Below are 15810 nucleotides of genomic sequence, written 5' to 3' on the forward strand. Positions count from 1 at the left end.
ACAAAGGCGAGCAACCAAGCAATTCCTGGAATCTTTGGCACAATAGCCTAACCTGCTGGCTATGCATTCCTGATGTACAGTGCAACACGCTTTATTCCCTTCTTCCTTTCTCTCTCTCTCCTTCTCTTTCTTTCTTTTTCAGCAGGATTTAGCCACTGAAGTTTAAAGAAGTCCATCCGTGTTTTGGCGGCTTAGTTATGTTTAGAAGCGCCACTTTTGATGAACGTCGGAACTGACGTGAAACAACTTGATGTTTTTTTGACAGATGGCGCCACCGTCAAAAAGTGTTTGCGAGCTTTATTATTTTTGAAAAATCTTTTGTTTCAAGCACTGCTTCGTAAAGTTAGTGAGTACTGGTGATTACAAGACACTACATGGTCCTGCTAATGTGCAATACTTGTTGTGAATTAGCCTACAAAAGACAAAAAAAGGAAATTTGGACGAACCTGGCAAGCAGAAAAATGAGCTAAATTCACTGCTGTCCTACAAATTTTCTAATTAACTTACGACAATTTTCTCTTCATAGAAACCTAGGGAAAGGCTTGCTGATTTATTATTGAAGATTGCAGAGTTTCAGCTTGGATAGTTTTGTCCCTTCGTCGGTAATGCCTGACCAAGTAGCGCCATAAATTGCGGTATTGAAGGAGTAATAATTCAAGAACTGTTCATCGGAACACAAAACAACTTCGCGTACACATAATGTACATTGTAGCCTGGAAACCCATTCAATATTGTTGTTCTGCACAAAATAGAAAAAAAGTTATTTACTCATAAACTTTCATTCTTTTGCCCATTTTTATTAGAGCGTGCATCAATTTCTAATTGCTTTACTGGCAATATCTCTTCATAGAAACCTTGCATAACACTTCGATAAAAGGCTCAGCAAATTTCATTTCATTATGTTGGACAGTTTTGCTGCACTGGCAGTACAACGGAGGCTTGTACAGCAAAAACGCTGTTTTTTGCTCACACTGTTTTAATTGCCATGAAATAACACTCCAGACTAGGCGAAAATACTAGTTGTCATTAGAAAGCGGAGAACGTAAACTTTCTAATGCAATAGAACTCATATTCTTCCATTGAGCAGAGCAAGCACAGTGAGCCAGTAAACAACGACTAAAATGTCGAGCTCTTGCCACTGGAGTGGGACCGCCACCTTATTGTTACCAGTCACAATTTAAAATTGCTATGGCTCTAGCGCGCAGAGAGCGGCGTGCTCAAGTCAGCTGAGAGCCCGCGGCAAAAGCACGCTTGATGTGCGCGCTTAAAAAAAAGTGCTGCTTATTTCATCCACTGTGGCCAAGTAGTTCATTGTATCGCGATTCTTGGAAGGTATACTTTGCTCCATTAATTTAGTACGCAAACCAAACTTAGTCTGAATAATGGTTCATTGTATCTGAAAGTATGTTGTAGGTGGGTCTGTCATGAGCGTAGGCTGTGTGTGAGTCCTACCACTTCACCGCAAGGTTCTTTAAATTGCGCCGCGTGGTGCACACGGGTCTGGTAGATATGCCACATTCCAACTTAAAGCAGTACGGACACCTTTTTCCGGAGGCGAGTTTTGGGAGGCTACAATACTACACTCTGTTCCACCAGTTTGGTTCAGCACTACCAAAGCTACAGGGTGTAATACACGTTTCACAGGGGCATTTCGAAGGCCATTGAATCTGTGGTCTATCGTCTCTACTGCTCGTCTTTTCTTCCTGGCTTGTTTTGTCCCATCCGCTGACTTGCGTTTAGCATTCTGCATGCGTAGGTGATCCCTGGCGATGAAAGCTTTCATCGTGTGGTACCCTGGTTCTATGCCAGCTTGCCTCAGGATATCTAGGGTGCTTACACTGCCATTATTAAAGTGTGCCACAGCATCATGCAAGGCAAACATTACTGTAGGCAAGCTTACGGAGACCTCTTTGGGTGCCCGCTGCCGTATTAGACCATTGAAACACTCATTAACATTTTGAGTCTTTCCATGAAGGCACTTCATTAGAAGTTCATCACAGCACAGATCACTGTAGACAGTTTTAACTTTGTTGAGCACATCATTTGGAAGTCCTCCTTTGTGTACATATTTCCCTTGGCCGAGTGCTTCGACCCTGTGGTATCCGCACCAGCTTTTCGGTCCAAGTGGACACAGGCCATGTCTCGGCTGCTTGTCGGTAGAGCTGCAATCAAAAAGACTGGCAAGGGTAGCCTTTTTCATTGCAGAAAGGTTCCCCACATTAGCCCTTATGGCGATGCCATAGTAGTTTTGCAGGCGGTCAATGAGGGCATCAGTGAGCTTTCCCTTACCACTGAGTCCACGCACTGTCTTCTTCAGTTTTCTGAGACGGCAGCCAACACGCTTCTGGACATGCACAATACATTCCAGTTTCTTACACACTGTCCTTTCCATACATTTCTTTGACAGCGGCATAGCTCTTGGAATCACCATCGCCGTAGTACTGCAGGTACTTCAAATCTCTTTTGCCTTTCAACCTTTCAAATATTCGGTATAAACCAACCGTCTCCATACTGCCAGCACTTCCTTCATGGTTTGCTTCACAGAAAGTGTGGTTTGCCTTCCATTCCTGGTACGAAGCACTATCTTGCCTCAACTTTCTTTTGGTTTTACAAGACTTACACGAACTAGAAAGGGCCTCAAGATCAATAACCTTTCCCGTGTCAGCAGAAATCACAGACACACAACCGTTCAAAGATCAATGGCCACGCTTCTGCCATGTGCCATCACCTGAAACACCACACTCGGCACTCCCCACAACACGACGAACTTCCACAGCAGCATCAGTCATCGACTTCGACGCCACTTCTCCTGCCGCTGCAGAAAGCCGAAATGACAATTTGTCATGGGCGAAGTGACGTGGAGGAGCAGGCATGTTCATCACTTTGGAAAAAGTTTTCGCACCAGCGTGCCCTTTTCCTAACTGACGCATCGCGTAAACCAGGACGTAAATTGTTCTCATTGGCACGACCCACCTTTCTCGACGTATGAAATCGGCACTTGAACCCACAGTCAATACACACGACCGCACAAGCCGAGCATATCCCTTGGTGAGAGCCTTCCTCGAGCTTCTGTGTTATGTTCATGCATTCGGAACATGCCAGCGATGAAAACACTGAAGAAAGAATACCAATGTCCATTATCCTGTTCCCTTGGAGCGCAGAATTCTCTAGTGGTGCCTGGTACGCCTTGTTTATGTCCCCAAGCTTCTTCGCGGTCGCCGAAATACCGGTGTCTGTGTCCTTAGGCAGCCTCGTCGTCGTGTAGTGATTTCCAGCAAACTTGCGCTTTCTCGTCTTCTGTGTTCTGCACTTCCCCATGCTGGTCGTAATATGGTCCAGCTGGCCTAAGGACACAGCCCTAACAGCATTGACACGTGGAACAAATGCAGAACGAAGCCTGACGTACCCTGACCAAGGCAAACAACAAAAATTCCGACGACCATCGTGCCTCCCCCTTGTGGCTGTTGTTAGAGATTAACGAAGACTTTTAAACACAAAGTTGTATTTAATGACATCATATTATATAACAATCACAATAAAATGCATAAAGTATTTTGAATAACATTAATATAGATGAAACAACACTTGCTTTTGAAAGCGATTTTTCAAAACCGGAACCACAGTTGGAAATGTGGTTTCGGTTTAGCTATAGGAGCATAGGGTATAGAAAACTTACTGTAACTCGCAAACTAATGACGCCAGGAGGATAATTTTTGTTGCAACATATATGTGAATGTTTGGACGTGCAAGAAAAGCAAAACCCTAAAAGTTTATTTCGCGAAAAAAAAATATATATATGACTTTTGAAGGTGGCCTACCACCTTAAGTTGGGCCCTGCTATTTAGGAGTGTCTGTGTGGAACGGTGACTTCTGGGAGGTGTTTTTTTTTTTGTTTGTTTTTGTTACTCCTTCTGCGTATTTTTTGTGAAATAGATTTTGCTTCACCACCAATAAAGAAAACAAGCTGAACCAGCTCTGGGGTGAGCAAGAAACAGTGTTCCCCATAGAATTGTTCGAGGACCGCCTAATAACGCAGAACGCCCGCTTGAAAAACTTCTCGCAGTGCAGTGGCACGGTCTCCTCGAACCAATGCATCTGGCGAGAAAAAGACCACCTTTCTTTGTCTACGATGCGTTCGGTCAAACGCATCCATGGTTGTCATCAAATTCTTTACGAGCAGCAGCTCTTCAATGGTGTCGGCATCCTCTTTCGCGGCTTCAATGCCAGCATTAAGCTGCACGGTTGCACCGTATAAAAATCATTGCAGCCTTCTCATATCGAACTTCTGCTTTGTGGTTGCTTATGACGGCAGAAGCTTGCAAAGCAAGTCGCAGCGGCCTCCGAAATGTGTAAACGCAAACCACACTGCCCAACCACAAACCGGCAGCCACACCTGTTCATGCTGTGACAATATTGCCACAGTCTGCTGATGAAAGAGGCCCTGAAGCACTTTTTTGAGTAACCATGGAATTCATTCACTGGAAAAGTGTATTACCTCGCAAATTGAATGCCGCAAAAGTTTTAAGAATCTGTCCAGTACGAGCGAGGTTACAAAGATTTGTCACATGCTGCAATCACATTCTCTCTTCTCTTGTCCCGAAGAAAGCGCTGAAAGCTGAGCAGGGAGGGATGGGAAGGGCAAACAAAAAACGTCGCTTGCGCCTCGTGACCTTCAGAATTTTTTTCTGTTTTTTTTTTTTCGAATACGCAACTTTCTCAGTGCGATCGCGCGCACATGTGGACAAGTGACGTCCTTTTGTCGCAACCTCTGTAACTACCGAGAGCACCATGTTCAAATCAGCCAATGACTGATAGGAGGGCTTACTGGGCTTATTTAGTCGTTTAACTTGTTTTTGTTCGAAACGTGACGAAATCGCCATATGACTTCCAAAAACATGTCTACAGAACTGGCCCTACTAGATCAAAAAGAATATATTCTACAACAGTTTGAACAAAAAAATGAAGTGGTTGGGGATATATGTGGATTTCACACAAGCATTCGGCTACATTCACCACGGCATTCTATTTGAAAAATTAAACCATCATGACATTCGCGGGCTTCCACTCATGCTATTTAGAACTTATCTTGCGCATAAATGTCAATGTAAATGTCTACGTTCCCCATGAGTTGCGCTATTGCAGCAATAGATTGCATATCTCCATCATTTTTAAGCTGTGTATTTGTTCAATCAACAAAAGACAAGAGTTTTGCGGATATTGTTTCGCAGTGCACCCTTTTGCGCATGCCCATTCTCTTCTTTCGCCTGTATATATACACCACTCCACTATCAAATCATTGTTGCAAGTCAACGCTCTTTTCTATTCTATATTTGGTACCGTAGTTACACTGTAACAACTTTTAAGTTGCGCTGTTTGTATATTCAGTAATGTCCTACCAACTTGCCCGAGTTTCCACGCTTCATAACTTCATTAAAAAGTGGCAGCACCAAGCACGAGACCGAGTTGACTGGCGGATCATGAGGGAGGCCTTTGTCCTGCAGTGGACGTAGTCAGGCTGATGATGATGATGATCATGCCTAGACCAAGGTCTATTTCTGAGTTTTGCCCCACCCCCTTCCCGCTCCCCCAAGGTACGCGTCTCCGTTACCTTAACACAAAAGATAAGCCAGAATTCATCACGTGCCTTCGACCGGCATAGTTGGACAAAACTGGGCCAGCTCGTTGGAAATGGCACCCAAGTTCCCCCCTTCTTACATGGCAATACTGCGTGATGGTTGTGCACGTGCAGTCAATTCGAAAACATTTATTTTTAAACAACATGCGGAACATACCAGGTGTGCTCAAAAAGTATCGAACCTGAAATATAGAGTTCACCTGAAATATAGAATTCATTCAGGGGTATGAAACGTCCTTCCCTCCGGTTACACTCAAGGTAATGATTTGATTTGATTTGTGGTGTTTAACGTCCCCATTCTTTAACGTGCACTCAAATCTGAGCACATGGGCCTACAACATTTCCGCCTCCATCGGAGGAGGTACCACAAGGAAGCATTCCTGGCCCTTTATTGTTCACTTTGTATATAACGACATAGTCCATATCTCCCCAGAAGTCAAGTTTATTATCTATGCAGATGATACGAGTATATTTGTCACCTAAGCATCAGATGTTATTCTCTTGAATAAGCCTAATGAGGTCTTACAGAAGCTAGACAACTGAACAAGTAACAATAAGTTAAAAATAAATGCAACTAAAACAAAAGCCGTAGCTTTCATCCGAAAGGTTGACAAGTGACTTTGGAGAGCAATATTGTATTTAGAGGCTGAGATATAGAAATAGTGAATTCAGTTAAAGTTCATGGGGTACATTTGTCGAGTTCTTTGCAATGGGATGACCACGTCAACAATATTCAAATAAAATTAAGCCTGATAACTAAAATACTCAGCCGTATCCGGTACCTCATTCCCAACTTTGTGAAGTTATGGATATACAAATCGCTACTTAGTTCTTATCTTGACTATTACTATTAGGTTTGGGCAACAACTACAGAAACAAACTTAACAAAATTACTGAAAATACAAAAAAAAAAATACTAAGGCTGACGGACAACGCTACATTTCTAGCACCTGGTAACCCACTGTTTGAAAAATACAAGATAATCAAAGTGAATGACCTATATGAATACAGGCTGCTACGGGATTACCATCTAAGCTGCAAACGCTCAAACTCTTCGTTTAAGGAGATGGCAAACTTTGCTTAAATAAAAAGGCATACAAAACAAGGAACACAGAAATATGGAATGTTCCTCACTTCCGTACTAATTATGACTTTCAGATGCTTCGATGAACTCTTCCAAGAATTCTAAATAATTATATTAGCAAGGGTATAGATGTGTTTCCACAAAATTAGCAGCTCTTTTTGATGTGCAAACCATGTAGTTATTAACAGGTGCAGAAGATAGCATCAGGTCTCTTTCTTGTGTAAGCTATGTATAAAACACGTTTTTCAGTTTTTTTGTTTTTTCACAACATGATCTTTACGCAAAACAATGTGACAGTTTTAGGGGAGGAAGGTATATCATATTGTGCTGCCCCGTACGAGGTATATGATATTGTGATAATGTTGTGATGCTCTTCAGGTGCTGCCATTGTTCTCACAGGGGGCGAAGGATCCCTCAAGCGTGCATTACGGCTTTGCCCCCGCCTCCTGTTACACTGTACTGTGACAAATCAAATAAATCAAATCAAACAAATTTTCTGTGACTTGTTGAGAGAAGAGAAAGCAATTCTTAGCTGACTTTGATAATTTATTGTGAATTCCAGGCTACGTGCTGCGCTATAATATTTGGCTCGCGTATTGTCGGGAGCCTCTACTACCGATCGGCAGCATTTTCTGACCATCCTCGAAAAGTGTTGCAGAACCCCTTTAATACCCGTGCCACACAGGCAAAAAAAATGGCATTTACCTCATAATGCCTTCAGATTGAAGGTCATTCGCGCGGTGCCACACGGATGAACGAAATGGCATCCACCCAAATGCCATTTGTCACTTAATGCCATCGCCAGAACTCATTCGACTGAGAAATGCGTACTCTCAATGGCACAGCTGATGAAGTAATTGTATAAAACGACAATTGATTCGACTGGAAGGAAACTTTTTGTATATTTTATTTACACGGATCACTTAAACATGTCCCTAAAAACTTCTCTTCAGCTAATAAACACTGTAAAATAATTGCGCCAGGAGCCATATTGTTTTTACGCTGCACATCTGACTAGCTTCGGTTTACATTGCTACACGGACGGTTGCAACATTTTGAAACAAAGTAACGAACGAAATCTAATGGCAGCGTAATATGCTTATTTCTATAAATTATTATCGGATGTGTATGAAGCTTGTAAACGCTTGTTAATTTTTTTATTGCTGCTCACCAAATACTTACGAGGAAAGTGCTGCGATCGACATCATCAAGTCAAATGTCATTCGCTTTGGACATGTAGCAGCACCGCCAAAAAATGTCATTCCGGAATCGAATGCCTTCGCTATCGAATGTCATTTTTTATGCCTGTGTGGCACAGGTATAACAACGTAAACACCAAACATGCATTATTAAGTATGTGTAAACATTTTATTGATGTGTTTATACAAAAACAACAGACGCATGTGCACTTTCAGGTGCATTTATATGATTTCACTTTCGAAAACATGAAAACGAAACTAAGCATTTTTAGCACCACTCAAGTTTAGTAAGAATACCATAAGCACTCAACGGCCATTGAAAACTGCCATGTAGCAGCGCAACAACTCGATCGAGTTGATGGAGCTGGGGAATTTCAAGGACCAGCGAATCGATGGCCTTTCAGAAGTGTCTGTGTGACACCAGTATAAGAAAGCCACACGCTTGCCCAGCGAAACGTAGTCCTCCTCTGGCAGAAACAAAAAAGAAAATGAGTGTTGCAGTGAAAGACGCGAAGGAACGGGTCGACGGAGAAACAGACATACCAGAGTCGTGAACATCGTTAGAGAGAACCAGCCTCCAAGTGAAGTTATCCGCCTGCATGAGCTTATCCACCGAGTGGGCTTGGGCGTTGTGAGGGGCACCCTCTCCGCTGCTCGCAACGCTCGAGCCCACTCCTCACGTCGGCATCACCTCCTCACCCGTGCCAAACCGGTGTGGTGAAGCTTTGCAGCCTCAGAGATGGCAGACCACAAAAAAGACCGTCTCGAAGGCCATTTTGTAGCGACTAGGATCATTATACAGCCTTCGATACCACTTCTACGTGCATGCACATCTCTGAGGCCATACTTTAATTTTTAATTATTTTTTACCACGTCGTTTGCATGCATCGATGAGCTTCGTGTAAGTAGCATTCCTAGAGCTGCAAGCACACGATGCCAATGTGTGTCTATGCACACAATTTAATTTAGTTCTGGGCCTCCCTGAGGGAACACAATTGACGCCCTCTGCCCCCCCTCCCCAGAAAAAAATCCTGGCGCCATTCCGGCCGTGTGTTCCACAAGGGGCACTATTTTCGCAATTCCACAGCTGTACGAGTTCATCCTTCCCATTCTATGAACGTAGTGTCCCAAGTCGACACTATGTTCTGATGCCCTTTCGTGTACCAATCTCCTTTCTTTTGCATCATGCTCCCTGTAATGCTTTCGAGTGAGCCAAACAATGTTTTGTTTCCCAAACTGTGCAGGTCCTTATTAAGTAACTTTGTGAGACATTTGTGGCAGATTCGGATGGCAGGGGATGCATAGGGGGTAAACAAACAATTACGCTCTCAGGGCTGGCACTTTTTTATCAAATAAATACAATGTATATGCAAAGGTAAATGCAACAAAGGAAAAAAACAGTATTGATAATTTGATGTTGTCCGTTCACAGCAGAGTGGCGAGTCCAAGCTGAAGAACTATGGCTCCTGGTCCAGCCTAGCCCAGTCTTCAGCCAATAGCCCTGGCCAGGCACTGAAGACAGCCCAAGTGAAGGACAGCTTCCAGCAGTTCAAGAAGCAGGCCCGGGAGAAGATGGACAAGGTGAGCATATTCTCCAGGGAATGCATGAACCACTTTGTATGCAGCAGTCCCACGCCATGGTTCCTAAGCCTAAGAAAATCATATGACTTCAGGCCAGAAGGGAAAATGAAGTGGATTGATAATAAAGGGGACCTCAGCGACTTGATAAGAGGGAATAGAGGCATGCCATTTGAGGACTGATTTCATCTGAACTGAGACATCTGCAAAGAAATAAAGGGGTAAAAAAAAGTGAACTTTCACAGCTATGGCAGAGCAATGCATATGATAGCAACAAATTGTAAGGGTATACGAAGTGAGGCTAGCTAACTGTTTCTGATCCAACCTTTTGTAGCTCTACAAATTACCTGTGCAATAGGATATGGCAGCTCCATGGAGAGCAGCACTTTTTGCACAGTCTTGCCTTTTCAGTGCAGCATATAGTAGATGGGTGCACGAGCTGTCCACATATGCCTGCCGGGATAGTGCGCACACAACTACACCCAGAATCTAAGTTCAGTTGCTGCTCGAGTGACACCTCTCCCCCCCCCCTTTCCCACCTTGCATCCCTTCATGTTCGTTCAACACGGGCGGTGCATTTCCTCACTGCTTGAGCAGCATTCAACGACTGGTCTAACATATGGACGATGTTATAGCGTGCACCCGCAGAGTGATGGAGATGTACCGGCTCATTTGATCTCTGCTTCAGGCGCATTCATCGCCCTGGCTTGGGCACTTTTGTTTGCACACAGAACATACTATATGAGGGGGGGGGGTCTCAGTTTGGATTAAATATTGAATGATTTTGATGGCAACACTAGCAGCAATAAACCGTCGTGTGTGTCTTTATAATTACTAACACAATAAAAATTATGCCGTGTGAAGACTGATTATGTCAGTATTCAGACAGTAGCAAAAAACCCTCTTCTTTCTTTGCAACTTCTTCCCCACTATTTGAGCACTTAGATGAGGGCATGGGAGGGTTATGTGGGTAAACATGATTTGGTAACACCAGGGTCCTTCAATACTTTTTATTGGTGATGACACTCCCGCAAAAGTTTCATGTAGGGACAAAAGTGGCGACCGTCAGTTGAATGGCATTGATCTGCTGCACTTGCTATGGTATTAGCATGTTTGTGGAAGCGTTTGCCATCAAATATTGTTCCTAAGATAGTTTCCTTTTTCGCGTTATTGCTAACGAATTATAGCCGGGATCAGTATTGTCAGAATGGTACATCATGTGCGTTGTGCAATTGCCCAAGTCATTGATTGTTAGCAATATTCTGACTAAGGGTGTCTGTCAAGTCTCCAAATAATTTAATACAGCCAAACTCTTTTATAAAAGGCACTGATGTGAGTCAAATGGATCTAAGAGGCACCAGTGTGTACCTGAAAATTGGGGTTGATGAGAAGACTCGTACGTGGTACCCTTCCTACAAAAAACACATCATATAAAAGACAAGAATAGCAGTAGGTATTCTTGTTTGCACTAAAGGACAGGAAAAAATTAAGGCACATAGACAGAGTGCAGATTTCTTTCTGGACTGTTGAACAGGAGTACCTGGGTTAACGTCGCTGTTTTGGCACTGTAATTTAGGAGTGGTCCTGCATATTTACAATAGCCCAGAGGAGAAAACAAATAAAGGATGATTTTCTCCCCCCTTTTTGCAAGTACGACTGTGACATTCATTGCCTGGTGCCAGAATCTACGTGAAAGATAGTATGGTAGTAGGTAGTGATAGATAGTCCACGTAGATCCTAGCATATTTTGTGCTGCAATGGCTTGTCTTGCGTTGTACAAGCCATTGTTCTATGAAGCCAACGTGCATAGCTTGACCTGCAGCACTTGTAGAGCTACGGATGCTCAGTGGTGCGTGCCACTGTTGTGCAATTCACAGCAGCGGCAGCTATTTGAGGCCCAGGAGCAGCGGCGGCAGCGTGAGCTGGCCGAGAAAGAGCGCCTGCGGCAGGAGCAGGAGAAGCAGCGCTCGGTGCCGCCCCGCCTGGCCCCTTCCACCAGTGTGACTGCCGACGAGGACGAGGGCCGTCGGGCTGCCCCTGCGGCTCCACCGCCTGCCAGCCCGACTGAGAACGCTGTCAGCGAGCGGGAACGGCAGCGCCTGCGGGAGCAAGAGCGGCGGCGCCGTGAGGCGGTCAGTGCTTCTTGCATAGGAATGCTTCCGTCCCTAGGGCATGAAATATGTGAACTTGCATAGGAAACTGTTGTCCAGGCTTGACAGGTTATACAGTCAAAACCCGCTACTATGAACGCCGCTACAACGAAATTTCCGCTACAACGAAAAATTCACGGTTCCTCGTCAGCATAGGAGTCAATGCATGAATATTGTCGCCACAACGAACTTTTTTTTTCTTTTGCTGTCCTGCTTCAACGAAATTTCACGATGTGATTCCAGGCTCAGATATTTATTGCTGTACAGGAAACCCTATCTTTAACATTTTGGAGCATTTTCAGAACCTTAATGTACGTCGATGAAGTCTAAAACACGTGTTAGCACCACCAGAAACCGCCGCTGTTCAGCAAGCATGGGCGCCACTATTGCTCGATAACGATGGCAATGAGACTGCCCTGCCAGGCCCTGCTTTTGCCACTGGTTTGCTTTTGAGCCGAAGACGATCTGAAGCTGAAGCTCAGTCGCTCAGTTCGTAGTTTCCGTCATGCAGCTGCAGCAGCTGCTGGGTGCAACCACGGAGGGATGTCTTTTCCGATTCCAATGCTTATCATTTTATTCGCGCTTAGCAAATGTGGTACGTAATCAGAGCGGATGTTCATCCGTATTATCGACTAAATCAGCTAGCCGCGAGGGATAAATGATAAGAATGGCATAGAATAAGGCAAAGGTCACCGCTCCACGATACCCTGCCTCCATCTTGGCGTTGTCGGATACACTTTGATGGCGGACAGCTGCTGGTGCTAACGTGTTTATGCGAATGTTTGGTACGTTCACAAAAACTGTTGTAGGCGTTGTTTCAGCGGGGTTTTCACCATGGCCTTGCTATGCATAACTGTGAATCGCGTCGTGACGCTGCTGGGATAGAATAGGAAGCAGCAGACACTTCTTTAATTTTAAAAATAAACGTTCCTTTGTTTTGCTAGCTCAGATCAGCTATATTTTTTCTATTTCACTACAACAAAATTCTCGCTTCAACAAAATATTTTACGTGCCCCGTGAGTTTCGTTGTAGCGAGGTTCAACTGTAGTACTGTGGTTCACATTTGCTCAAAAGTTCTCCGCATACGAAGAATTTTCTTGTTAGTTCCAGATAGATCATTCTAATTTTGACGCTACAAGAATGCATGCTATGTTTTAAATGTTGCTTTATATTACGAGCTCTCAAATTACGGATCTGGGTGTTGTATGGTATCCATTCACTAAACCCTGAATATCTTGAAACAAATTGACCTCAGCTACAAAGAAAGTTGAAGTGAATTGAATCTTTATTTCAGAAGTGTATAAATCGAAACATGGCTGCGAAGAAGGGGAAGAAAAGTCCCTCAGTTCCCCCCATACATATTGGTAGAGCGGTATACACTGTGCAAAAATAGCACAGACATGAAAACTAGAAACTAAAAATGTAGAGCAAACAAGCAAGCAAACACGGTGCACAATAAAATGGGCTCTTATACAAGTGCACTATCTTTCACGGTACATTCAAAGAATGTTCTGGTCACAGAAAGAATTGAAAGTGGTGGGCAATGCAAACATTGAATAAATAGGTTTTGAAGGGAGTTGAAAGAAATTTTGCGCCAGAGTTGCTAGTCCAGACACAACACAGTAGCATCCCATTGATATATAGTTAAGGGGACCATATGACAAGCATTGCCTTAGTGCAAAACACTCGAATATATTCGGCACTTTTTCACAGTTCATGCTTGTACCCTGATATGATACTGGATGCTACTATTTGCGCAAGGAAAAAGCGTTGTCGTATTCCCCATCTGAACATGACAATTGCTTAGACAAGTGAAAGCGTTCAATCCTGTGGAAGGGGTCGGCATGGATGCACTGATAATGTTGCTAGTAGATCAGTCTACGCACACGAGCTTTCCACAACAAGGGTGGCTCTCGGTGGCTTCGTTTTGACTGTGTGCACCCTATTTCGCTCAACTCATACATGGAAAAGTTCTTGAGGATGAAGAGCTTCTTAGCAGCTGTTTGCTTGCTTGCATGAAACTTTCCTGGTATGTCAGTTTTTTATTTATTTACAGTACCTACAGCGCCCGCGAGGGGCATTAGTGTAGGGGGGAGATAACGATTTCGAAATGCAGAAAGGCGACAGTCCATTAACACTGAGCTGAGCATAAAAGAATACAGATACATAATAAAGCATCCAATGGTGACACATAATAAACATTGACGTGTGTGAAGGTAAAAAAAAAAAAAGCTGAAGCGTAGATCGCTAGAGAGATAAAACGAAAGTGTAGGCAAATTTAATGTGTGTTCAGGCTACGATAAAATATGATGTTCCAGCGCAGTGGCGAATGTTTCCCCTCCCGCCGCATCTTCCCCTCTCTTTATCGCAACTCCTTGCCCTTCTCTCGCAAGTCTGCTCTGCTCTCTTGATCACAACCCCTTTGCCCGTCTCCACCGCTCCCCAACGCCACCACGCTTGCTCGAATCAGTTTCGTTTTCTGACTGGAAACAGGCCCAAAGCTGTTCCGTGCGTTTTGGAATGTGTGTCGCGTGCGCGCGTCTTGCTCGCTCTTGGTGTGCGTGTGTGGTCATGATGGCCGATGGGAGGACTAGCACGCTTTTTTCTGCCGCTCAACAAAACGTCGAAAGTGTGACCGCTTAGCTTGAGCATAATCCGGGCTTTAGGTGCCGCATTGCGGAGCGCTTGCTTATTGCTTTTGACCACCTGATAGCCAACTTGCCGCTTCGGGCGTCCCGGTATTCAGCTGTGGAGATGGTGAATATTTCGTGGGTGGTGGTGACGGCTACATGCGCGCGAAACTGTTTTTGCGAGGCAAACTTCCTCGACGTCGGGCCCGATGCCGCGCCTGAAACTTCCGAACTGCGGCGGCGATTTGTGGCAGCGCGTCGTCGACTCCGACCTGGGAGAGTGGGTGGGACATCTGTGCGGATGGTGTAATTACGGCCGATGATGATGCCGACACTGCGGAGCCGTGCATGGATTGGGGCATTGTGAATGATGTACGGGGTGAGAGCGATTTGGAGGAATCGGATTGCAAGAACGACAAAAGTTTGGAGCCAGTGCCTCATGCAGCTTGTGCCACGGGCCTCGGCGAACGAGCACTCTGCTGTTTTAAATGAACTCTAGACCACCCTTATCGCTTCTGCTCTTCGAAACACGTGCATCACGAACTTTCTGTGGCAAAAAAGTTTGTGTTTTCACTCGCAACTCTTTTTAAAAGCTGTGCTTCATTTACTACGAACTTCGGGATACAGCGAACAGATGCCGCGTCACGCTCAAGTTCGTTATAAGCGGGCTCGACTGTATACAAATGAGACTTTTGCAGAAAATTTGTGTGGTCTTCTTGATTGTTGACGTTTGGTTAATTTGGACATTTTATTGTGATAGCAATTATATGGACACTCTCGGCTGTATTCTGCCGCCAGCGTCGGCGTCGATGTCATGCGCCACATATGTCTACATACCTATATATATGAAAACGCAAAGGAAAAAAAAAATTCAGAAAAAAACACTCTAGCGCGCGGAATCTAACATGGGGCCTCTGCGTCATGAAAGCGAGGCGTTAAACACTAAGCCAACCCGGAGCACATCCTTCACTGTTCAAACGGCAATCTACATATATCTACTACTTACTGCTGCTCACGAGGATCTCAGGGGGGAATTGTGTTTTCAGCATTACTAGCAAGATGGCGCAATGAGCGCGTCGCCTCATCGTGCGGTGGCACTTGCTCTAATCTCCCACGCGTACCTCAAGGGCCCTTATCTCGCGGCGGCGAGGATGAGAAGGTCGTATGCCTTGGCTGGCCTCGGGCTTTACCTGGAACGATTCTGTTGTAGTTACCGGGTGCACAAAGGTCACTACAATCATTTGAGTCTCCGCTTGCGAAAAGCTTGCGCTTTTCAGACACAGCAAAGTAACCAATGAGACACTTATTCGTGTGCATTCGTACCTGTGAGTACGTTTTGTGTGTCATTTGTGCGTGAGGAACGTGGGGCATGTTTCGATCTCCTTTCCATTCTGCGCGTGACCTTTCAATTTGTTGCTATCGCATTCATTGCTTCGCCTTTCCGGTAAAGCTGTGCCATTTTTTTTTTAGTTACGCTGAAATCCGAAATGATGAGACTTTGCTGCATTTAGAACGATGGCATGTGCTGCAAAAT

The 15810-nt window shown here is 44.5% G+C and overlaps 1 protein-coding gene and 1 long non-coding RNA gene across 37 annotated transcripts in view; one reads left to right on the forward strand and one right to left on the reverse strand.

The window, feature by feature from the left end:
* Window positions 1-15810, forward strand: part of LOC119160802 (bromodomain-containing protein 3) — a 329355-nt gene that overhangs the window by 310824 nt on the left and 2721 nt on the right. For all 36 annotated transcript variants that reach the window (XM_075881428.1, XM_075881432.1, XM_075881431.1 and 33 more), the window contains 2 exons: window positions 9350-9499; window positions 11374-11628. In XM_075881428.1, coding sequence (XP_075737543.1) covers window positions 9350-9499; window positions 11374-11628 — 405 coding nt within the window. The remainder of the gene's footprint in view (window positions 1-9349; window positions 9500-11373; window positions 11629-15810) is intronic.
* LOC142777121 (uncharacterized) lies at window positions 9245-11449 on the reverse strand. Its single transcript, XR_012887934.1, has 2 exons — window positions 11313-11449; window positions 9245-9699 (listed from the first exon to the last, which is right to left on the reverse strand). It is a non-coding gene; the product is annotated as an uncharacterized LOC142777121 (long non-coding RNA).

The sequence above is a fragment of the Rhipicephalus microplus genome, chromosome X, assembly GCF_043290135.1.
Source record: "Rhipicephalus microplus isolate Deutch F79 chromosome X, USDA_Rmic, whole genome shotgun sequence".
Taxonomy (NCBI): domain Eukaryota; kingdom Metazoa; phylum Arthropoda; class Arachnida; order Ixodida; family Ixodidae; genus Rhipicephalus; species Rhipicephalus microplus.